This window comes from Coenobita brevimanus, chromosome 29 (assembly GCF_032717465.1).
Source record: "Coenobita brevimanus isolate Jiangsu-jjx chromosome 29, ASM3271746v2, whole genome shotgun sequence".
Taxonomy (NCBI): Eukaryota; Metazoa; Arthropoda; class Malacostraca; order Decapoda; family Coenobitidae; genus Coenobita; species Coenobita brevimanus.
In genome coordinates, this window is record NC_136982.1 from 38,707,073 (window position 1) to 38,733,895 (window position 26,823).

Genomic DNA, 26,823 nt, shown 5'->3' on the forward strand with positions numbered 1-26,823 from the left:
GAAAAGGAAAATCATGTGTTACTAATCTGTTGAGCTACTATGACAGAGTAACAAACACAATACAGGAAAGAGAAGGCTGGGTGGACAGTATCTGTTTAGATTTCAAGAAAGCTTTTGACACAGTACCACATCAAAGACTTTTATGGAAACTGTACCATCAAGGAGGAATTCGAGGCAAACTGTGTTGTTGGATGCAAGATTTTCTCATAAAAAGAGAAATGAGAATAGTACTAAGAGGAAACTACTCATCATGGAAAGAAGTGACTAGTGGAGTACCACAGGGTTCAGTACTGGCACCAATCATGTTTTTAGTGTATATAAATGATATAAACAGTAACACTGGAAATGAGAGCTATCTGAATATGTTTGCAGATGATGCAAAAATACAAAAGAGAATTACTAACACAGACTCTTGTAAAGAGCTACAAGAAAAATTAAATAAACTTCATGAATGGAGTAATACATGGCAAATGGAATTCAATGTGGACAAGTGTCATGTAATCAAGTTTGGTAAAAGTGGAAAAAGACCTGATTGGGATTATAAGTTAGGAAATAAAACCCTATACACATCAGAAAGAGAGAGGGACCTAGGTGTGATTATCAATAACAGACTATCTCCGGCTGACCACATCAGCGAGAAGGTACGGAACCTTGTATACACTGCTTGCAAATATGAGAATAGCATTCACATACATAAATGAAGACATGCTAAGAAGGATAATAACATCATTCATTAGACCAACCCTGGAGTATGTATCAGTAGTCTGGAGTCCTCATCTCAAAAAACACATAGACAAGATTGAAAAAGTTCAGAGGGCCGCTACAAGATGGATACCAAGCTTAAGGGACCTAAGCTACGAAGAAAGACTAAATAAACTGAATCTACCAACACTACAGGAGAGAAGGAAAAGAGGTGACATGATAATGCTATATAAGTGCATATCAGGGAAGGAGAAAATAGACATAAATGATTACTTAACATATGGAGAAGCATCAGCAAGAGGACACTGCAAAAAACTGCATAAGAAGAGAGGTGATAAAGACATAAGGAAATTCAGTTTCCCAAACAGAGCAATTGATCAATAGAATGCACTACCGAATGAAATAGTGTGTGCCAAAACAATTCACAAATTTAAGGATATGTACAATAAATATGGTTTAAGACACGGGACAGTATAAGCCTGACTCATTTCTGTAAAGATACAATTAGGTAAGAACACACACACACACGCCGTACAGAAAGGGTTAATCAACTGGGAGATTCCCTAATGCGTCTTTCTCAGGGATTTATTCTGCATATTACACCTCAATGTCCCTTAATATATTATCAATGCAAACTTTGTCGAAGTTAAAAATACAAAAACGGCAGCATGTACCAAAAAGTATCAAATTGTAACATGTAGAATAATCACTACAGATAAGGTGTTACGAAGTCTCCTGTGCCACCTACAATATGACCCATTGCGATTCTCAAACATACGAATATTTACGACTGATTCCCTGTTGTAACCATGATACCGTATTGGTTTTGCAAGAACAAGAGGCTGGACAATTCTACGCTCTCCATTTCTTACCGAATTGTTCTTACCTAATTGTATCTTAACAGGAATGAGTCAGGCTCGTACTGTCCCATGTATTAAGTCACTGTTATCATACATATCCTTAAATTTATGAACTGTTTTGGCACACACTTTCATTCGATGGTGCATTCCACTGAGCAATTGCCCTATTTTGGAAACTGACTTTCCTTACGTCTTTATCACCTCTTTTTTTACGGTATGTAGTTTTTTGCAGTATCCTCTTGCTGATGCTTCCCCATAGGTTATATACTAATTTATGTCTATTTTCTCTTTCCCTGAGACGCATTTATATAGCACAATCATGTCAGTTCTTTTCCTTCTCTCCTGTAGTGTTGGTAGATTCAGTTTTTCTAGTCTTTCTTCGTAGCTTAGATCCTTTAAGCTTGGGACCCATCTTGCAGCGGTCCTTTGTACTTTTTCAGTCTTGTCTATGTATTTTTTGAGATGAGGATTCCAGACCACTGATGCATACTCCTGGGTTGGTCTGATGAATGATGCTGTTGTCTTTCTCAGCATGTCTTCATTTATATATGTGAATGCTGTTCTCATATTAGCAAGCATTGTACAATATGTTCTGTACCTTCTCACTGATGTGGTCAACCGGAGATAGTCTGTTATTGATAATTCACTCCTAGGTCCTTCTCTCTTTCTGATATGTGTAGGGTTGAACTTCCTAACTTATAATCCCAATCTGGTTTTTTTCCACTTTTATCAAACTTACTTAGGCTACATGACACTTATCCACATTGAATTCTATTTGCCATTTATTGCTCCATTCATGAAGTTTATTTAACTCTTCCTGTAGTTCTCTGCAAGAGTCTGTTAGTAATTTTCCTTTGTATTTTTGCATCACCCAAAAACATATTTAGATAGTTTTCATTTCCAATGTTACGGTACTGTGTCATTTATGTATACTTAAAACATAACCGATGCCAACACTGGGCCCTGTGGAACTCCGCTAGTCACTTCCCTCCATGGTGAGCAATTACCCCTTAGTTCTCAATTCCCCTTTTATGAGAAAATCTTGCATCCATCAGTATATACAAGTTGCCTTGGATTCCTACTTGATAGAACAGTTTCCATAAAAGTCTTTGGTGCGGTACTCTGTCAAATGCTTTCTTGAAATTTAGACAGATACTGTCCACTCATCCTTCTCTCTTAGGTAATGTTTCTGCAGCTCTATCATAGTAGCTTAATAGATTAGTAAAACATGATTTTCCCTTTCTAAAACCGAACTGCCTTTCTGATATCATATTGTGTTCTAGATGGTTTACCCAAACTTTCTAATTAGCTTTTTCTAGTGTGTGTGTGTGTGTGTGTGTGTGTGTGTGTGTGTGTGTGTGTGTGTGTGTTCTTACCTAATTGTACCTAATATAACACATTTAAATTTTAAGATCAGTCTGTACTGTGATATTAGAGGAGATATAATGAAATAGATTTCCTTTAGCCTACTTTGATTTTTCGCGATTTTTTCAAACCTCCCTCCCCGCAGAACTCGTCTTTTCATTAGAATTTTTAATTATTCAGAGTTGTGGCACTATTTAACGGTGCAGACTGATCTCAAAATTTAAATGTGTGTTATACCAATGCTTAGATTAAGCAGGTTTCCTTAATTTTCTGTTATATTACGGAGTGTCAGAGATTTAAAGGAATTGTTCGAATGCTGACCTTGACTTGGTCTGTTATAATACTTTGTTGACTCATATCTCTATCTTCCTACGAAAATTTCACTGTTGTTAAGTATATAACGGATTTCTTATTGCTTTTGACGATTGTATTGCCAACAAATTCAGTATCACATCTGATAATAAAGGGAGTATCGGTTTAAGCAACAACAAAATCGAACAAACACCTCCAGCCAATCAGAATCTCGGCAGGAACAGTGTTGCCATACATGCCTGGCCAGATTAATTGGTATGAGGTATAGTAAGAGAGAGTAAGAAAAATGTGGATGAGGAATTTGGATGGAACTTGAGTGTAAAGTGGAGGGAATGTAAGAAAATGTACTGGATAGAGGTAAAGAGAGTTAGACAGGATGCCAAAGAAGTTAGTTGAGGACTGAAAGATAAAAATGGTAGATTACTAGTGGAGAAGGAAGAAAAAGTGAGCACATGGAGAGAACACTTTAAGGAATTGTTGAACATAGAGAATGAAAGTACCAGTAATGCAAGTAGGCCTATAAGTGGCTGGGGGCTGGGAGAAGAAGGGATGTGAGAAGACAGGAAGAAATCAGTAAGATGGAAGCTGTGGAAGCAATGAAGAAGGTTAAAATGGGGAAAGCCCCAGGAATTGATGGAGTGTGTGGTGAAATGCTGAAGCATGGGGGAGAGATAGTAGTAGAATGGATGAGGAAGATGTGCAGATTGGCCTGGGAGGAAGGTAGAGTTCCAGAGGATTGGAAGTCAGGTAGCCTATAATTATTCCCCTGTACAAAGGAATCGGGGAAAAAGAAGTGTATGGCAATCATGATAGCATTGTCTTCTTAATGTAATAGGAAAAGTATATGGTAGGATACTTACTGACAGCATTAGGGAAATAACAGAGGAATTACCTGGAGAAGAACGGGGAGGTTTTCAGAAGGGAAGCGGTTGTGTAGATCAGATATATAGTCATTCTTAGATTTTTAGTGGAAAAGTTTCTAGAGAAGGGAAAGAAGTTGTAGGCAGCCTTCATGGATTTGGAGAAAGCATATGACAGGGTGGATAGACAAGGATTGTGGAAAGTATTAAGAATATATGGAGTAGATGGGAAGTTGTTGAAGGCCGTGAAGAGTATGTATGAGTGTGCTAAGGCTGCAGTGTGTGTGGATAGTGAACTGAGTGAATTTTTCTATTTGAAGGTTGGATTGAAGCTGTCATGTCTCTATGGTTGTTCAATCTGTATATGGATGGGGTTATAAAAGACACACCGGTACAAGGTAGGGCAGTGGATGTTTGAGCAGCCCTAGTGAGAGAGGGCAGTGTTTGGAAACTCCCTGTACTGTTGTTTGCAAATGATACCGGTACTGTGTCGTTAAGTGAAGACGAAGAGGAGCTGCAAGGCTTGGTGGATGAGTTTGGGAGAAAGTGTAAGAAATAGAATCTAAAGGTGAATGCAGGGAAGAGTAAAGTTATGGTCTTCGAGAGTAGTGAAGTCAGTGAATGTACAGTGAGGATGGATGAGGAGGAAATGGAAAAAGTGAGTGCATTTAAGTACTTTGGTAGTACGATGAGTAGGGATGGAAGTTTAGAGGGTGAAGTGCTTGAAAGGGTACAACAGGGAAGAAAGGTTGCTGGTTTCTTGAAAGCAGTGATAAGAAACAGGGAAGTGAGCATGGCAGTGAAAATGCTACTACATGACAGTATTGTGATACCAACTCTAACGTATGGAAGTAAAGCTTGGACCTTGTTGGAGGGACAGAAGTCAAGAATGAGAGCAGTGGAAATGAGTTATTTGAAAGGAGCATGTGGAGTCACATGGAATGACAGACTGACATGAGGAAGTGAAGAAGCAGTGTGGTGTGGATGTGGATGTGATAGGATGTGTTAGGAGAAACACAATGAGATGGTTTGGCCATGTGGATAGGATGGAGAGTGAGAGACTGACAAGGAGAGTGTATGTGAGCGAGGTGGAGGGGGGTAGAGGGAGGGGGAGGCCAAGGATGAGATGGAGGGATGGAGTGGAGAGGTATATGAGAGAGAGTGGTGTGAGCTGGGAGCAGAGCAATGAAATGGCAGGGGATAAGGCGACATGGAGGCGAATTGTTTGTGGTCACCCCTTACGGGATTAAGGTGTCTGGCAATAGACAGCTAGACAGATTTTTTTGTGTGTGCCCCGGGAGCAGATATCATTCGTGTCACAAAGATAAAAGATTTTCCAACCATCTTCAGGGTTTTTGCGGATTTTTTTTGTTTATGCATTGTTCTCCTGGTGTTTAGCATTAATATGGATATTCCTATGTGTGTTCTGATGTCTCAATATGGCAGAATGACCGGAAAACACTGCCAAAATCTGGAGGGGTACTGTATGTATGGGTAATGTTTGGGGGGAGGGGTTAGGTTTTTGCATGGTTTTCTTGGTGTTTTGTATTTTTTGGATATTCCTAAGTGTGTTTTGATGTCTAAATATGGTAGATTGACCTGAAAACAGTGCCAAAATTAGGAGGGGTACTGTACATACAGTAGTGTATAGTTTTTTTTTTTTTTCAAAATTATTCTGGATATTCCTATGTGTGTTTTGATGTCTAAGTATGGCAGAATGACCAGAAAACACTGCCAAAATCAGAAGAGGTACTGTACATACAATAGTGTAGCTATTAGCCTAGGTAGGGTTTTTTTTTTTTTTTTTTTTGTATAAATTATTTTGGATATTCCTATGTGTGTTTTGATGTCTGAATATGGCAGAATGACCAGAAAACACTGCCAAAAAGGAAGGGTGCTGTACATACAGTAGTACAGTATATAGCCAGGGTAGTGGTAGGTGGTGGTGACCATCATCCACTCACTTGATGTAGTGCTGCCTACTTCTTCCTTGGCCTTTATCAATCTTTTTCTGTGCCTGCCCTCCTCTCTTCCTATTTCTCCCATCTTTCCTGTCACTACTTATTGCTTTTCTTTCCATTACAGGTGGCTTTACATTGAGTGACAAGCCAAATGGTTTCCTGTAAGCCAAGAAACCATTTACAACACTGGGTGGTAACCATATAACCAAGCCATATGTGCTCCCTACGTGTCAAGTGGGTTGGTGGAGGGTTAGTGCCCCTCCCTGTAAAACAAATAACTCAGAGTCAAATGGCCACCCCGTGCGGGATTGTGGCGTCTGGCAATAGATAGATAGATAGATTTTAGTTTTCCTTTTCTTTTCTTTCTTTTTTTTTCCATGGTTGTCTCGGTGTTAAAAATTATTTTTGATATTCCTATGTGTGTTTTGATGTATGAATATGCCTGACTGATCATTAAACACTGCCAAATTAAGCACAGGTACTGTACAAATAGGTTAGGTATAGGTTGGGTATAGGTAGGGTCCAGGTATAGGCTAGTAGGGGAGATAATGTTCGTAATCCGAATATTGCCACTACCCAGATATGCCTTTGGCTTTATTACATGGGATAATTAAGGGACTACTGTATCTATTGCCAGAGGGGTGGCCACAAACAAATCACCTCCATGTCACCTTGTCCCATGCCATTTCACTGTCCTCCCCCCAGCTAACATCCCCCCATTCTCATATACTGGGTACCTCTCCACTCCATCCCTTCATTGCATCCTCAGCCTTCCCCTCCCTCTCCTTTCCTCCATCTCACTCACATACACTTTCCTTGTTAGTCTTTCACCCTCCATCATCTCCACATGGCCAAACCACCTCAATGTTTTTCTCCTAATAGTTTCTCACATCCACATTGAAGTGGTTTCCATGTAGAGAGGATGGAGAGTGAGAGACTATCAAGGAGGTAGGGAGAGTGAGGGGAAGACCAAGGATGAGATGGAGGGATGAAGTGGAGAGGTACCATATATGAGAGAGAGATGTGTAAGCTGAGGTAGGGCAGCGAAATGGGAAGGACAGGGTGGCATGGAGATATTTGTTTGTGGCCACCCCTTACAGGATTAAGGCATCTGGACATTGACAGATAGCAGGAAGAAGTAGGATGCACTATCTCATGTGAGTGGATGCTGGTTACTCCCTCTTTATTATATACAGTACACAAAAATCCATTTGCGACCCTGCCCCAAGCCCCGTCTCTTAATTCACAAAGGTGGTGGCAACCATCATCCAGTCACTTGTACCGTAACACTAGCTACTTACGGAACTTCTTCCTTCATCATTATCACTCTTTTTCTGTGTCTGCCCTCTCTCTTTCTATTTATCCCATCATTCCTGTCACTTTTTATTACTATACAGTACAGTACCGTACTTTTCTTTCCTGCTTAGGTGGCCAAATGGCTTCCTGTAAGCCAGGAAACCATTTACAGTGCTGAATGGTAATCATATAACCAACCCATACATGTTCCCTACATGTCTCAACAAGTGGGTTGGCAGAGGGTTACTCCACATCCCCATGTAATCACTGATTCGAAGACAAATGGCCACCCCTTACAGGATTATGGCATCTGACAATAGATGGATAAATAACTGACATAAAACTGTATTTATGATGACTGTTTATCAAAGAGAAACTGATTCAAACCAATAAACTATGATGTACATATATTAACTTCAGCAGCTTGTAAATCTCAAATAATACCTAAAACTGGCAGTAGCTCTCAGTCGTGTACAATAAAGGTTCTATTGAACCGACGGTGTCAGAGGCACAAAGTTCCTCTATGCAGAAATCTCTTTTGCCCTAATGCACATGTGCATGGCCATCTGCATGTACTGTATACAGCACCTGTTGCTAGCGTACAGTAGCTGTCGTTTGCACAAAGTTCTCCTATACCGTAGGAAACTCAGCGATCTGGTCTAACTTATCCTAGCTTATCTTAACTTTGCCCCACGAACTCCCCTAATTTTAACCACCTAGGGTAGGTGAACTTTCTACATGGGGGAACTTTGTGCACTGGACAATAGGGTTAAGGTTCAGTTACTACAGTTTGTTTGGTTACGCTTCTAGTTGATAAGATTGCATTCATTTATGTACAATTATCAAGCTATATACAAACAAAACATACTCACCATCTACGACGTGCAAAAAGCCATGATAAGCGATGAAACATATTACAACGGCTGTAGCGATAATCTTTGCTATCTTGGAATTGAAATACAAGTTAAGTTCCTCAATTACCGGTAACTGAATCTTTCCGGAGTTTGCGTGTGTGTCTAAAGCACTGTTACCTCCCCTCTCAGTCATTCTTGGCGACTGAGAAGGAAAGTCTAACATCACAGATAACCACGAATATTTCCCCTGAGGCTCACTAGACGTAAACAAACACTATTTAAACGTACACTTTGGAGAACGAGTGAGATACTCAAATAAACTCATAATTACGCATTTCAGCGCATTTTTACAGCTCTACTTTGAGGCAACACAATGGGACAGCTGTGCGTTAGTTTTTGGCTTTCATCATATTCAGAGATGATTTACCAATCACTGCGTAAAGTAAATAAACTTTAGCCAAAGTGCTAATTTAACAGTTTAGTGAACATTTTGCCAAAGAAACATCTAATTTATTGTCTTGTCTCAAAAATAGCTTGACCAGTTATTGCACTGACCTGTATTTGAGTAATGAGGTGAACAATATCCAAGTGGTATCTGCCAAGTACTGTAATTCCAGCTGACCCTATCTCACTGCGGGTTGATTACTAAACAAATAGCTAACCACAGCTCGTATGAGGATGGACGTCTGTGGCTGAGAATACTGTCCTATTATCTGTCTGTCCATTGTTTGAAGCTTTGATCCTGGAGAGGGTGGCCATGAGCAAATTGCCTTCACACTGCTCTCTCCTCTGCCACCCTAATTCCATCTTAGATCACTCTCATTCATATACCATTTTCCTTATCGTCCTCGGTCTCACTGACCACTTCTTTCCCTCCCCCTTACTGACAGTCTTTTCTCTCCTTTCTCTCCACATACCCAAATCATCTCGGATACCTTTCCTAACACTTTCTGGCATATCCATCTTGACACAGCATCACACCCAAAATTCCTCATTTCTTTGCATGCCATATGTTTCTATACCTGCCTATATCAGATAACTAATCTCAAGTCTCACTCGTCACCTGTGACCTTCCAGTAAAATACATATTTCACATGTTACTGTGGGGAGCATAGTACTGTACTGTCATGCAACAATTTCCTTACTTCCATGGCACCTCCCAGTTCCTTGTCATCCTCATGCAAACCACCTTCCCAGTTGTAACCTTTTCTTGCACTTCATTATCTAAATTCTCATCTTTATTCATCATGCTACCTAGATACGTGAAGGTGTTCATGTTCTCCACTTCCTGACCATTTAAACTTGCTACTGCTTTGTAACATATATACTGTATCTCCTCCATTCATCCATTATCCAATCCTGTGTTGCCCCATGAGGAGCATAGGAGCCTAAGGCTAGGCAAGTTTGTCCTGACATTTAAGATAAGAATGACCAGTTTCACTCATCCCCGAGTGGCATAACATGAGCAATAAACCCCAACCATCCCTTGGGTACAAACCTTCACCAGCTCAATCTGACTGGAGCACCATAATTACCCACTAAACCACCAGGCACCATAATTTGGTCATATGGTTACCACCCAGCGTTGTAAATGATTTCCTGGTGTATAGGAAACCATTTGGCTTGTCACTGTGCAGAGTCATCCATAGGCAGAAGGAAGAGGAAAGAATGAAGTAAAGAAAGGCAGAAGAGAGAGTGTAAAGTCATTTGTAGGCAGATGGATGAGGAAAGAATGAAGTAAAGAAAGACAGAAGAGGAAGGAAGTAAATAGGGAAGGAGAGGAAAGGGCAGACACCCGAGAGCAGCACTACGTCAAATGAGTGGATGGTCAGCACCCCCACCTACCACCAACTTCATATCTCAAAAATCATAAGTTTACTCTTCGCCAAATTTGCTTTCAAATGTTATTTCTTGGGCACGCTTCCAGACTTGCTCACAATGCCTTGCAGCTCCCAATCATCTGAACGTAATACAGAACCTCAGTTGTTGCTTAACAGTCTGTCTTGCCAGGGCTACCTGTTAATTACAGGTAAGCAGCTACCCATATTGGGTCATCCCATAGGTTCCCTACACTTTTGAAGTGTCTGTATCTGAGTGCGGCACATGCTGTGCTGTGCTCCATTGTGTATCATGCTATGTGGGCCTGTTTTACAAAGCATGTGCCACCTGTGATTTTACTCGTCTGGAAACTACAGTACAGGTATTGTCTTTGTAGCACTGAACAGTACAGGAAGTTTCCAAACCCTGCCCTCTCTTACCAGAGATTCCTGCATCCACTGCCATACCTTGTATTTCCTTTACAACATTACTAACACAAAGCCAGCTGTACAAGAAACTGTAGATGTAGTTTAGTGAATACCATTACAGAGTATACCATACATACAACGACCTACTGCTACCTGTATGAACTTTACCAGTACCCATGAAATTAAGACTCAAGAAACTTTTGTCATTTTATTGACTTAGACTCACATATACAGTAATTTATCATCATGATGAAAGCACAAATTTAAGGTCCTAAGTCACATTTCAGACAAAAAGAGTAGATAATCCAGTAATTAAACTCAAGTTGTGGTCCTTTTACACAGAAAACAGTATAATTAACATTAAGATGATGATGATGATGATGATGATGATGATGATGAGTATTAACCTGAAAAAGAATACTGTAATAAATAAACTTCTTATGATAAATTCATAACAATTCAGCAATTACCATGTAAACATTTCAGATACCAAAATATAAAAAGCAACATTTATGACACTGTACAGTATTGCCTGGCAATGAAAGTATCAAAACTTTGACTCCTGCAGCCTGAGAAAGCTATCTTTATTTTATATTATTCTTGCTACCTCCAGGGAATTCTTTCAAGCTTTAGAAAGGCCACCTGTAGCAATGGACTTATGGTCTCCATTTTCCCCTATAAAGTCCAGTGTCTCTTTCTAACTCCTGCACAATCTAATCTCCCCCTATAACATCTACACGGTCCAGTCTCTCTTAAACCCCAAGACAGTCCAACCTCTCACTCTAACCCCTACATTCACTCTCTCTCTTTTTCTCTAACCCCTACCAGTTCAGTGTCTCTCTGTATCCTCAACACTCCAGTATGTCTTTCACTCGCTAATCACTATTTAATCCAATGTCTCTCTCTACTGTTTATGCTACAATGTCTCTCTCTCTAATCCCTAAAGTCCAGTGTCTTTCTCTAACCACAACACCAGTCAACATCCTCTCTATGCTGAATAATATTGTCTGAATGTAGCAGGCATAAAATACAAATTTACATCACTGGACCAAAGGAGTTGAGAAGCATGAACCAACTTGCCTCCTGAGTGACTATGATTACCAGTTACACACCATGAGGTCCTTTGTCTTCACTTTTTAGGACACAGCAAGCCAAACACTTTGTATGCCTTAATTCACAAAATTAATGAGAAAAAGAATTTTTTCAAATATACTCTTTACACACCTTGCAAAGAAATTTAATGAAACACGTAAATCTTTGCAAAGCTTCAGAACAATGCTAATTCTTGTGAGTGGAATGTTAAGACTATACCTCTGGTTGGCTGTACATGGTAGTATTATATGTGAAACAACACTAAAAACTTATATTAAGAGTAACCTTTATTTCATGGACCTTCCATTAGTATGGTTTAAATAGAGTGTATCATATTCTGTAAGAGCTATTAATTATTCAAACAGTAATATAAGCAATAAACTGTACACTCTGTTGTCTGTATTATACAGTTTACTTAGTTATAAAGACAAGTCTGTAACTCCTAGGCAGCACCCGCTTCACACTGCTCTCCTGTATATTATGTCCAGATAATTTAAAGATAACCTTGATTAAATCATGGCTGGGAAAACTCGAGTATAACAGACTCTCAGCTAATGCAGGTTCCATATACACTTTTTCCTCCTGTGAAGTTAACCTACATGTGACACTGTAAACACTGGCTATAACCATGTATGTAGTCTAACACCATAAAGTGGCAGTGATGGCAGCTGATGGATGCTGTGGTAGTGACAGATTGTACAGTAGTAGTGGTAGTGATAGTTGCAGCCACCCTTGTATAGTGGAGTACATTCACAGAGGGATTATATTTGGGCAAGTTAGGGCCATACAATATAGGGTTTTTATAGAAAAAATGGCAGCCAGCCCAGAGATTTGGTTATCACATACACTTATTATGGTGGGTTGAAGGTGCCACTTAGATGGAATCCATAGATACAGGGAGCTTGTTCACACATTAGCCAGACAAGCTAAAGGTCTACTTTATTCATTCCTACTAATGCCAGATTATACTATTCTGATGTGTGAGTCATAAAAGCTTGTGTTGATTGTGGTACCATTAACCCTCTCCACATTGAGACAATTTTGGTATTCTATTCCACCAAACACCAATGATCGTGTGTCATACAAGTCTGAGTGTGAACATTCAGAACCAGCCATTCACTCGTCCTGCTAACTATACAATGTGCATTTTCACCACCAAACCTTGTCCTGTCTTATAGGAAATTGCATACCTTAGAGCAGTGGCTAAAATTAACCTGAAACCTGTTATATCAATTGATAAACTGAGAAAGTTTATGTTAAAAATGAATGAGTTTAACTTTAAAATATGCTAAATACAAAAGATCCTTGCTAAGTCAAGGATGTGGTCAAGAATAAGACAATATTTCCATACACTAGGTGCTATAAATTTGGGGAAGTGGCAATTCAGTTTTATTCATACTGTAAACAGTACAAATACACCATTTATTTTCCAGTACTCCTGGTTCCAGAGCTTTGCTGGATAATACAATATGTTTTTCTTCTTATTTTAAATTAGTTACACCAGACCACTCTGCTACCAATAATGAGGCTCTCATATGGCAGGCCAGAAGGATTCCTTCATGATGGTCATATGAAAGTTGTAAAATTAACAGTACAACTACATGGTCTGTAAATAATTTGAATGTTTATAATGCATCATTTCATATTATATTCAAAATGTGACAATCTTTAAGAACCCTTATAACAGGTAAACTCTTACAAATAATTGAATCTGCTGAAATACCATAAATGCTCTGAGACCAAAATATGTAGTCAAGAACATGGGAGCAATAATCTGTTTTGCTGGACCAACCAAGGTCACATATTAATACAGTAATAATAATAATAATAATAATAATAATAATAATAATAATAATAATCCATCCATCCATCCATCATCCAATCCTACATTGCCTCATGAGGAGCGTAGGAGCCCGGGGCTAGGCAGTTGGTCTCGACATTTAAGATGAGAGTGACCAGCCTCACTCATCCCTGAGTGACATTACATGAGCAATCAACCCCAACCACCCCTTGGATATAAACCTTCACTGGCTCAATCCGACTGGAGCACAATAAATACCCACTAAACCACCAGGTGCCAAAATTTGGCTATATGGTTACCACCCAGTATAGTAAACGGTTTCCTGATGTACAGGAAACTTATAATAATAATAATAATAATAATAATAATATTAGTAATAATAAAATAATAACACACTCCACATATGACCCAATAATTTGATTCCTCCAGTGTCTGTAAAGCACCATGGACTCTAAGAAACTTATATTAGCCCATAAACTGCAGCACTGAGAATTGTGGTTGTGTCCTCGATTTGCAAAAACCCATCACTTTTTTCTAATATCATGAAAATCCATTTATAATCCAATAATATGAAAGAGAACATGCTGAAGTATGGGTATGTCTAAATTAGTCAGTGTCTCTCATAGTTTAGCTATGCATTTAAAGCTCAGGGTTTTTGTCTAGTCAAAAAAAATAAAATTCATATTTCAACAGAGATTTTAGCATGATGAGACGAAACAGCATATTCTATAGTGCAATGGGTGTGCCAAGTTTTAGGCAAATATCTACAGTAGTCAAGGTGAGTGTTTCAATATTCAAATTTCAAGGGGATCTGCATTAAAAATACAGCATGAAGAAGGGAGGGGGAGATGAGAATGCTCCATATGCCATCATATGATCAATTTCAAGTCAACAGCAAACCTTGAAGAAATTATTATTAATGTCCCATTTATGACACTGCATTACTCAACATATTACCTGACACAGCAAAAAATCTTGCTGAATTAAAGCAGTATCTGTTTTTTATTGTATTACCCGACAATGAACAGGGAAACTGAATTTTTCAAACTGTCTAATGCTCCAGCAAACTCCCCATGCCACTGACAATACCTGGGGGGAAAAAAAAGCAGGCCGCTGCTCACTGCACCTCAGTCACGGAGAGTAAGCTGACTGGTGTTGGTGTACGTAAAGTTCATCATGGAGTTTATGGCCTTTGTTGCCATATCAGACCTTTGACAGGGGCTTATGTTACTTGCCTTTGTGCTATATGCATGCCTGTAGCTCATTTTGTAGAAAATAATAAAATTTTTCTGTAAATACTGTATGTACGCAGTTCGCACCAGCCTATCAGCTTTTGTGTTACATAATTTATGTAGTTAGTCGCCTGCTTTCAGCTCTACTCATATCCATGTATGCATCTCAATCTCTTTTTCAATAAGTAACATAATATTCCTCATGCATGTAGATCCTTGTGGAAAGTAAGAAAATGTTTAAGTAAATGTGCATGCAGATGACACCACCCTGCCTCCTTTGTGTTACATAACTTAAGTACAATAGTTTGTCGACTGCTTTTGGTTCTATTTCTATTCATCTATGCATCTTACTCTCACTTTTAACCCGTCACGTCCCGAGCTATTTCGCACCTCCGACACCCCCCAATCCTGAGTTTTTTTTTTTTTTTTTTTTTTTTTTTTTTTTTTGCTAAAACCTCTGCTTTTGGTGAGAAACATCGAAATTTCATAGAGGAATCGCTCAACTGAGGTTTAAAATACTCGATCCAGGTAGCAGTACCTCCTTACCTGACTGGGTTTTCTAACACGCTGGCACCAAAGAAAACGAGTTTTATGGGAGGGTAGCTATTTCACACCACTCATAAACCATATTTATTTATTTACTTGGTACGAATTTATATGTAGTACGAGAGTATATTGGTTTTCAAACAGTAATATAGGCATTATAAGCATTGTTTCACTTACTAACTCATCACCATACCTGACTTTCTTTTGCCACATTACCTGATCATCATTTCTGACTGTTTCTTCCTCTAATGCTATGTAAACTTTGTCCTCCACATTGTCATCGATTAGGGAATCACTCTGGCCCTGAATGTCTTTATTGGCCAGGTCACTGGTAACAGGTGAATTGCTGAGACAATGGCGTGCGGGGTGGGGGGGGGAGGTTATGCGGTGTAATGCATTGTCCCTGCTTGGCATCTTGTAGAGGAATAGAGGAAGGTGTCCCGTGTATACGTACGAAAAATCACGCGCGAAAATTGAAAATTGTGCAAATTAGGGACCTTGCAATTGCACGACGTACCAGTATGTCGTCGGGATTGGCAAATGCAAAATGTTGCAACGTACCCATACATCGACGGGACATCTCGGGTTAATAAATACAGTCACACCTCCCTATACTTTGAGATTATGTCAAGTGAAAACACACTGCATAGCAAATTATCGTCTGGCAAGGCAGATATTACATGTGTTCGATGGGAATAGGGAAAGAAGCTACGACCAAGTACCCCTTAAAAAAAAATAAAAATAAATAAATATAAAAAAACGAAACAAAGAGGCTTGCCCTCAATAGGATCATGCTTTCCATTAGAGGTGCCATCCTTCTCAGACATGATTTTCGAGTGACGTTTCAGTATTTCACACACAAAAAGTTGTCACTTCACTTAATATCACACACTGCACTATTTGTTATGCACCTACACTGTTATCTGGCAATTGTGTGGTATTTCAATGGCCTTGCACACACAAAATGGAACAAAGGGAGACACAGTGAATGTAAACACTAGGTGGCCATCTTGGTTCAAACAACTGACTGGGAGGCATCGTTCAAGCAAATTCGCATCATTTTGCCACCGCTACAGCAAAACTGAGAATAACTTTTAATTCAACATTTAGCGATTTATCACATAGCGAACAAATGAATATTGAGGTCAGACTGTACCAACAGTCTTAGTGCCTGTAACTTAACAAGCATTCAATATGGATATGACAGGCCTAAGGTGGAATATGTATAAAGGAAATGCATTTTCAATCATTAAAATCTTCTCATATTAACATAGGACTGATTCTGTACAAATTATAAAATCAATAAATAAAAGTGGCCTTTGGAAAATCGGGATCAAGGCAGGTTTTGCATACTGATGAGGAGACCCTGTATAGTTTTACAGGGGTTATACCCACTGTAGAGTAGAGGATAGCATAGTATTATCTGAAAAACTGTATTATCAGACAGGGCCCGAGCTAAATTATGATAAACTGGGATTACTGTTTCCCCCCCACCCTTAAGCTTGCCTTGTGGAATGTAGCATTATCCAAATGAGCCTAAGCTAAATTGATAGATAAACTGGGATTACCATTTTTTTTTTTTTTTCTCCCTGATCTCACCTTCATTTGAATTTATGGAAGTATTAATATATTTCCATCAGAATACCATTAGAATTACAATTATCTATCGACCAGATCATCCAGGCACAGATCGAGGTTTTATGGAAGAGTTTGGGCAGTTTCCTGAAGCATTTGCTCTTAAATTTGGAGGACTTCTCGTTTGTGGTGATTTCAATTACTGGGTTGACAGTCTGCAGTCAAAACCATTTTCTTCAGAATTCCTTGAGCTGATCACCCAGAATAATTTTTTCAATCATGTGCGTGATCCACCTCATGTCTCGGGACATGTCCTCCACTTGATCTTGTCCCCTGTTGGTTGTGCGTATCGGATGTGGAGGTTGACTCGGCTGACTCCCTCATCTCTGATCACGCTCTGCTCACTTTTAGTTTTGATACCCCCCAATCCCCTTCCTATAAAAAGGTCATCAGGTTCAGAAATTACAGGAACATTGACCGCCATTTGATGTGTCGTGAAACTGATCAGCGTTTAAACTGCAATGATTCTTCAAATCCTTCTTCTGATGATTTGGTTGATATATATATAACACTGAGCTTAGGTCAATTTTTGATCATTCTTCTTCTGAGGTGGTAAAAACAATCATTATACGTGATAATTCTCTGTGGTATGGTTCTTCCATTAATTCTTTGCGTAGACAACGTAGAAAGGCAGAACGTGAGTGGCGCTTGCAACGGACCAAATTAACTCGTTTGCGTTATGTTTGTGCGAGAGGAGCTGTTGTTCACACTGTAAAAGCCTAAAAGGCAAGGTATTATAAAAATAAAGTTGATTCATATGGTGATGATAAAAAAAAACTGTCTGAAGTTGTGAACAATTTGGATGGCTGGAGGAATATAATTGTTAAACCAACTTCTATATCTGATGCCCAATTGGTTTCTGATTTTGTTTCATTTTTTACAACCAAGATATCTCGCATAAGAAATTTATTTAGACAACAATTCTTATAATGAGGTGTACTCAACTGACTTCCAACCAAGGTACACCGGCGGTTATTTGCTTTCAACATTTCATCCACTGGATGTAAATAAAGTCAAATGTTACATCAGAGAACTTAACATTTTGCCCACTTGATCCGTGTAACTTGTCACAACTCCCTGATGTGTACGAGCATGCTGCAGAATTTATCTGTAACACAATAAACAGATGCTTCTTAGAAAGCAATTTTGTGCAGTCTGAGAAACGTGCCTTGCTTAGGCCCCTAATCAAGAAACCTGGCCTTGATGTTGAAAGCATGACAAATTATTGTCCTGTCTCTAACCTGTCTTTCTTATCCACGATTACTGAGCGTGCCATACCTGATCAACTCGTACCACTACTGGAACAGAGTTGTTCCTGTTGTTCAATCAGCATACAGAAAATACCATGCAACTGAAACTACACTGACAAGAATTCATAGTGACTTGGTGGCAAACACCTGTGGTGGGATGTCCTCTCTCCTAGTTCTGTTGGATCTGTCTGCAGCTTTTGGTACAGTAGATTATAAACTACTGGTGGATGACCTATATTTTTATGGCGTTCGTGATAGTGCACTTTTGCTCCTGAAGTTGTATCTGTTGGACAGATCTCACACAGTGGTTGCTGATGATATTAGCTCTGATTCTGCTCCCTTTCTATTCGGAGTCCCTCGAGGATCAGTTTTGGGTCCAATTCTATTTACCATCTATACAAGCAGTTTATTGTCTTTACTCGATGCTCACGACGTGTCCTATCATTTTTATGCTGACGACACCCAGCTCTATGTTAAAATGTCAGATATCAATGATACTAAGACTAAGCTTGAATCTCTATTGTCTGATATTAAGATCTGGATGGCTAGGAGGAAACTTAAGCTGAATGAGGGTAAAACTGAAATCATCATCATCATCAGAGGAAACAGAATGGGTGACGACACTGATAATGCCCTGGCTTTGAACACTGGCATGTCACAGCTTCATCCAATCAATTCCGTTCGAAATCTGGGTGTTTATTGTAATTCAAAGTTAAATTATAAAGAACATATTAATCAAGTTGTCAGAGGGTGTAACTTGCATATCAGAAATCTGTATTCTGTGAGAAAATTCCTGAACAGACATTGCTCTTAACACTGGTCCATGCAATGGTCTTCTCTCATGTTGATTATTGTAATAGTAGTAATTGTTCCCTAGGCAGTCTGGCCAAACAGCCCCGAGTCCCTAAGGAAGGCCATGGGCAAGACCGGGTTTTCCCAAAGAGCTCTCAAGGAGTGCATGTTGTGTTGTTGGCATAGGTGATTGTGTGCAATGCAGTCTTCCATAATGTGCTTAATAGTATGGGGTGCTGTGTTACATTTTGGACAAGCATCAGTGACAGAGTTATCCAGCCTCTTCTGATAACTTAAGAGGGCTGGATGATGCCCGCATCTCAGCCTGGCCAGGTGGACTCTGTCCTCACGAGGAAGATAAGATTCAGAAGGGTGGATATCAGGAGGCCATGCATGCAGCTGTGTGTTGTTGATTATTGTAATTCACTGTGGATTGGTATTCCAAATAATATACTGTACTAACAAAAGTTCAGTCTGCGTTGTACAGGGCAGCACGGCTTGTCTTTGGTTTCCCTCCGAGAACCTCGACTACGCCATTCCTAATTGAGCTGAATTGGTTACCCGTAAAGACTAGAATTGAATTTAAACTGTGTCTTATTACATTCAAGGTTCTTAAGTTTGGTGAACCGAAGTATCTTGCTGAATTGTTAAAACTCCCATTTGCACACCCAGGTGTGACGTTACATAATGAAGACGATTCCCTGCATCTTGATGAGCCTGAAGCCATTCGCCAGTCATATTTCTCTGATCGTTCTTTTGTGTATAGAGCTCCTAGATTACATAAAAGATTGCCACTGTCCATGAGACAACTCTCTTCTGTTGAATCCTTTACAAGGCAGCTGAAAGCCTTTCTTTTTTCAAAATGCTACGACCTGGAGAGAGGTACAGTACTATGATGGATGATTATAGGGTTTAATTACTGCCACTTTCATATTTTTTTTACTGATGATGTTTGTATTGTATATGAGAGATGTCATGATTCTTGTAACTGTAAAAATAATGTATATGTATGCTGAGTGCTAATGAAATCCCTATGGAAGAACTGGCGCTTTTGAGAAACAAAGGACCAGATTATTATCATTATTATTATTATCATTATTATTATTATTATTATTATTATTATTATTAATATTATTAATCTTGCCTTGTGGAATGTATGTCACAGTTTACAAGTTTAAATGGAACAGCCAAGGTAAAATGTTGGCAAATAAGTCAAGAACTGCACACATTCAAGGATCACAACCAAGAACTGCAGTGTAAACAGTTGGGTGATGGCACACTACACACAATGCCATCTGTGGCTGCCCAGTAAACAAGCGCAGCAATTGCATGAATTTCAAGTATATACCCATTCAAAATTTCAGACCAATTAAACAAGGTGCTAGACCATTAGTTGCCAGTAGATCAATTGTGTACCTGTACAAAAACTTATGACAGGGATAACAGGCATCAGAAGGTGAGTCCATAGAGGGCTGGATAGGATACAGTTTTTTCCATACATTACCAACCCCTTCAATCTGATGACATGTTTTATCTAATCCACTTACCACTACAGGATTTTCTTCACAAAAGGAAAAACCTTTCATAAAGATGGGCTTAACCCATAAAGTGTGCTATTACCCATCCTGGGAGCCTTCCCAATGTGCAATTTTTGAACTGCAGGTTGGTCTGGCACAATCTGAGCTATGATTCACACTCCATGGGTTAATGAAGGCCATAAACAGAATATACAGTCATAAGAATGAAATGCATTAGTCAAAGCTATGTGGTTTTGATTTACATACACTCTTGAGGACAAGGCATATACAAGGGACAACTGCACAATAAGCAATCTGTATACTTAGGTGGCCTGTATTCAACCATGAAGAGAAACATACATCAATACATAAAAGTACAACATGAAAAACTACTGAGTATCATTGACATTGTACTGTACTCAGCTTACAAACTCCAGTGATTAAATATATAACATTACAGTATTTTAGTTAACCCTTCAATACAATGATGACTTAATCATTTTAACAACAACAACCCCATCTAGGGCAAGACAATTTTATCCAGCTTAAGATGGTCCCATCTTCAGACTGATGGGGATGTCATTACTTGAGCAGACTTGGGTTTATTACTTGATCAAACTTATGATCCAGTGTGGTTATAACTTGAGATGGTAAGAAGAAGAACAATAAGAACCTTGTGCCGAAATCCAGCTTTTGAGATGGTAAATGATTATTAATTTTCAAATTGTATTAACATTAAATAATGATAAATCATACACAAATAATCATTCACAATGAGCATATATAATCTAAGATGCAGCATTAATATTTATGTAAAACATTACAGAAAATTACCATACCATTCAACCTGCTAAACAGCAAGATTATTTTATAGTAATCCAGCACTTCCTTAAAGCAAGGACAATGTGATGTCCATTGATATATAACAGTATTTGATTACTAAGAGTATTGTATGTGAAAGACAATGTTTCTATTACTAACATACGTTCTCCCTATCCATTTGGGCTTATGGTTTATATAAACAAACTACAGTATGGACACAAAACTTAAAGCATCAGCATTGTCTTCCTAAGTGTACAATATGTATGTACAGTACAAGAATATGCAGTGAGCACAAATATGGTTGTCTGAAGAGAAGAGAGGGATCCTTCCTCGGGAAATATTTATGGATTACATTCAGGACGAACCCATAATTATAAGATTTTTACACTGATGACAGTGCATACTTCACAATTATCACCAAATATTTCCATCCCATTCAGTTATTTATATTACAATAGTTATAAACACTTCCAATCAATTTATAATTCCTAGAACCATTAACTATGAGAATAATTTTTACACAGCAAGGAAATTATGACTGCTATGCATTCAATATATATTTTTATATAATAACTAAACTTTTATCTAGTGTGTACATCAATCACAGCTGTATGGTGCATAAGTCTTCATAACTATTAATATATATACTTATATCTATATATATATCTATATACAAATACTGTAATAACAATGTGAAACATGAAAAGTAATGAACCTTAACTCCTCTCAGCCAGATTTTTTTTTTTTCTTTTGTAATAATTGCCATCACATAAAGAAGGACTGATCCACTCAAACATGGAGAACTGCCTTACAAAACTGTATGGAAATATGCAGTAGGGAAGACCCCTTCAGCTGAATAGTGTAGGTAGAGTTCATTTCCCAAAAGCAATCTTAGATCAATGAAGTTTACCACCCCTTTTTATCTTTGTTCCGGTTACTGACACATACGTTTCTTTAACTCTGATGAAATCCCACTTGCTTAACTGATTAGTAGAAAAATTTCCACTGACCCCCTTACTCTGAGGATGTGTTTTTTACTTCATTCTGGCCAGCTTCTCAACTGAGCTGGTCTGGAACTCTGGGCCTGGCTCTTTTGTAATGACATTAATGTGACATATCACACGTTCATTCCATATCAAGTGTACATACATACATATCTAACCATCCATCATTTAATCCAGTGTTGCCCCATGAGAAACGTAGGAACCCGGGGCTAGGCAAGTTGGTCCTGGCATTTAAGATGAGAATGAACATACATATGCATTATATATGTATACAGTATATATACTGTATGTACACATATATACTGTACATAGATATACTCATATGTGTGTATATGTGTGTGTAAAGTATTCACATACTGAATGCATGTAATCATATAAGTGAGGGCTACTAATAAACAGAAGAAAGACAAGTATCTCCTACCTAGTGACAGTGGGTAGAGTAGGATTGGCTGGGGCCCCATGTCATTCACATTTTCTTATTCTACTCACTACATAATCAGGCCAGAATCAACTAAAGTTTGTCATACAGTGAGGTTGCCATGTGATAAATGTTGGTTAGTTGCCTTTTGTAGTCTATGTGCATGAGAATGTATGTATGTATGAGTGAGCATGGCTATACAGTATTCAGTGTTTTACATAAACTGATCAAAATCACCATAAACATTGGGACAGAGACAAATTACGAAGAAAATCAATGTTCAGAAATACAAGAGATCAAGGCAGATACAGCAGATATATCTATGGCACACATCTTTCTTTAGTGATAAGCGTAAGGAAATATTAAACTAAACATGACTCCTCAGCAAAGCATTGGCACATTTGCACACTTCTTGAGAACCACATGATGTCCACTATCTACCTTTTTTTTTATTTTTGTATACAACTCTTCCTATGTTTGGGTAATAAATTTTTCAAATGATTTGCATACTGATGTATGCTTCATAAAAATAAATAAATAAATAAATTTCAACTAATGTTAATATCTGTCTTTTTATTTGTTATAAATTTTACCTATTAATATATAAAAAAGTAATTAACTAACATTTCAGAACTGTGTAAGTCTGACCTATTTTTTTTTTTTTTTTTGGGGGGGGAGGGGATGATAGGATGTGACTAGAATTCGTTATTTTTTTCTTCTATGCAATTCTTACAGCTAATTTCATTATCATACTGGTTTTTGCTTATTTTGCCAGCAGCTCTAATACAGTGCCGTATAATTCATGCTTATACAGTTTATTACACATTTGCACTGGCATGTAATATATAGTGGCTGTTAAATGTGGTGTTACTCTGCCTGCCTGACACTAAAATGGTTTCTGTGAAACATTTCAACATCTGTACAGTTGGTCTACCTTTACCTGACAGAACTGGGCCACTCCCAGAATTTGAATTCTAAGTCTTGAGTACATGAAATCTGATCACCATTTGTTATACAGTAGGGACACATTTTCTTAGTTACCAGTCAAATCAAGCCTCCAATCTAATCACAGCTGGCCATCAAATGAGATGAATGAGGTTAGGGATCATTGTCCATTAAAAAAATACACGATACACTCAGTCCCCCCCGACCCAAGGATTAAACTACTCATGTTTTTTTTGTCTGTGGAGGTTTTTTCTGGTGGTTGGATATAAAATCTTGGGTCACAATTTTTTGCCCCCGACCACTAGGTGTCTCATTTGCACTTTACTTTGCTCCTTCCAATAGTCCACTTTTCTTACACATGTTGCCCTATTGGGAGCAATAGCCAGTGTAACTGCAAAGTCTGTACATTTATTGGAGTATTTCAGCATCCCCAACATGCCTCAGCAAAGTCTAACTGTGCTGCAAAAGTTCCTAAGTGAGAGATGAGAGTCATGATTGTAGTTGAAAAGGTGACTTTGCTCATCAACATCACTTTATCAATTCATCGTCATGTTATCTCACTATCATCATCAAAAGCATCATCAATTACTACCTTACCATCATCATCCAAAGCACAAACACAAGGGGGGGTGGGGAGAAGTAATGAGATAGGGGAGAGCAATAAGGCAAGGTAACAGCATATGAATGGTGAATGTCACACATAAGCACTGCGTACCACCGTACCGTGCTCTTCTTGCACATCCATTTCATTTTCATTTTGTGTACCAATATAAATTCAAATCTAATTTCCACTGCAATTGTTCTGTTATTCCATTATCCTTTCAACCTTTAAGCTGTTACTTCACGCACTGCTTACAATACAATGATGACGGATGGCTCCCATACACTTACCACTTCACACCAAATGAAAATCGTACCCACTGAGGAGTATACTCCTAATTCATGAAGAATATTTTCAGTTTTAGCTATTCACAGAATTTGGGTAACCTAACCCTGCAAATAATAAGTGATGACTGTATTACACAGGATTATAATGGTTTACTGGAACCACTTCAGTTTATGCTTTTGTAAGTGTGGGGTAGGGAGAGTGACACCATATCTGATGGCCATTGTACAATCAGTAATTAAGTACAGGTGAACTATGTGTAGGACAACAGAACTTTACCAACTACAATATGTTTTGAAGCACATATACAATAATTCCTCATTTAATAAGATTTGATCAGTTGTGCTTTACCCAGTGATGCTGTTCATAAGTTTATAAATACAATCTATAAAGCAAATAATTCTTTCGAAAGTGAGGAGACCAGATATGCAGCAATGAGTTAAAAACAGAACAACTTACAGCAGGAAACAGGTATATGGATTAGTTCTTACAACACCAAACTACTTGAAAACTTTAATTTTAATATGCAGAAACAAAATTTGAAATAAACAGGCTTTAAAGCTTGCAACAGTGTTTCATTCCAACAGAACACTTTTCACCCTACACTCTAAACGTCTTCCACAACTCTATCTGTCGGTACTGCATGAGGTGGGGCAGATCATTTCTCTAGAGACAGAATGTGATATTCCTTATCCCTATGGATTAGTTTCTTTTTAGGACCTGAAAAATATAGAAACCAGGCAAACAACAGAGCTGCCTGCACAGTGCCATGTTTTATGGATTCAACATCAAGTATATACATGCTAACTGCTATATCTGATTCAGTTATTCATTTAGTCTGGAACAAAAATTTCACTTCAAGATACTTTCACTTAAGGAAGCCGGTTGTAAGAACATATTAATGGTGTTAACTGAAGAATCATCACAGTAAAGTATAAAATACTTAAAACACTTAAATTAATCCTTCCGCACACAGTAAGTTTCGGTAAGCTTTCTGGACCATGATTTTATTCCACCCCCCCTCTCCGCCAGCCCCCCAGTGCGCCCATGGAAACATGTATTCTCGTCTGTTTTTTGCCACCCAAACATATATATGTACATGTATTGCCATAAAAACGCCATCATCTTATTAGCCGATGTTTGTTCTAGCCGATAAGCAAAAAGAGAAACTGTACAGAAAAGTACGAACAGAAGTTTTTTTTTTTTTTTTAATGCAAAGAAGGAACCGAAGCCCACAAGCTCGCAAACTGTTTCTTCCAAAAGAAAAACAAAATACAAGAGAAAGCCAAATTCAAGATCCGATCATTTCGAGATGCCTGGACACACTGCGTTTGAAAGACTGGAGATCATGGGAAGCAGGAAATACAGACAGAGGGAGACAGTTCCAGAGTTGACCTGTTGCATAAATGAAGGCGTGGGAGTAAAGGTTAACTCTTGGATTAGAGAGTTGGACAGAAAAGGGATGAGAGTTTGCTGCTAGACGGGTGCTACGCGCCAGTAGAAGAGGTGGAGGAATGCAAGCAGACAGTTCAGAGGACCAGTGACCATTGAAGTAGCAATAGAAAAGAGATAAAGATGCAACAATGCGGTGAAGAGACAGAGGTTGAAGGGAGTCAGTAAGAGGAGGAGAGTTAATGAGATGAAAAGCCTTTGACTCCACCCTATTGAGAAGAGCTGTATGTGGAGAACCTCCCCACACATGAGAGTTGTACTCCACACAGGGGCGGATAAAACCCGTGTATAGAGTCAACAATTGTGCAGAGGTAAAGAAGAAACGGAGTTGGCTTAGCACACCTCATCTCTTAGAAGCAGCTTTTACAAGAGATGCAATATGATCTATCCAAGATAAGTCCCGAGTAAATGAAATCCCATGCATGTTCAAGGATGATGCAGGATTAAGCTGAATATTATTATACATTAGTGGGTATACCTGTGGAAGATTTTTTCAGATTGATAGGTGTAGGAACTGAGTCTTTGATGCATTAAAAACAACAAGATTATTTTTACCCCAGGTCAGAGATACAAGCCATGTCAGACATTCGGTGTACCATAGCCTCATCCCTTGTTTGTTGAAGCAACTGCTGAGATGGGTGTTGCGGGAACCGAATGGAAAGGTGAAGGGTGGAGTCATTAGTGTATGAGTAGATAGGGTTAGATGTACAGCTTAGAAGGTCAATGATGAATAAAAGGAAGAGAGTTGGTGATAGGACAGAGCCCTGAGGAACACCACTGTTGACAGATCTAGGAGAAGAATGATGGCTGTCTACAACAGCGGCTATAGAACAACCAGAAAGGAAGCTAGAGATGAAGGCACAGATAAAATAATAGAAACTGTAAAAGGGCAGCTTGGAAATTAAAGATTTATGCCAGACTCGACTGAAAGCCTTTGAAATGTCAAGTGCAATGGCAATTTGCCAAAGTCCCGAA

The 26,823-nt window shown here is 38.6% G+C and overlaps 1 protein-coding gene across 1 annotated transcript in view; it reads right to left on the reverse strand.

The window, feature by feature from the left end:
* Window positions 1–8,403, reverse strand: part of LOC145395008 (N-acetylneuraminate (7)9-O-acetyltransferase) — a 131,969-nt gene extending 123,566 nt beyond the window's left edge. Inside the window, exon 1 of the mRNA XM_080268753.1 lies at window positions 8,229–8,403. Within this exon, the coding sequence (XP_080124879.1) occupies window positions 8,229–8,403 (175 nt within the window). The remainder of the gene's footprint in view (window positions 1–8,228) is intronic.
* Between the last annotated feature and the right edge of the window lie 18,420 nt (window positions 8,404–26,823).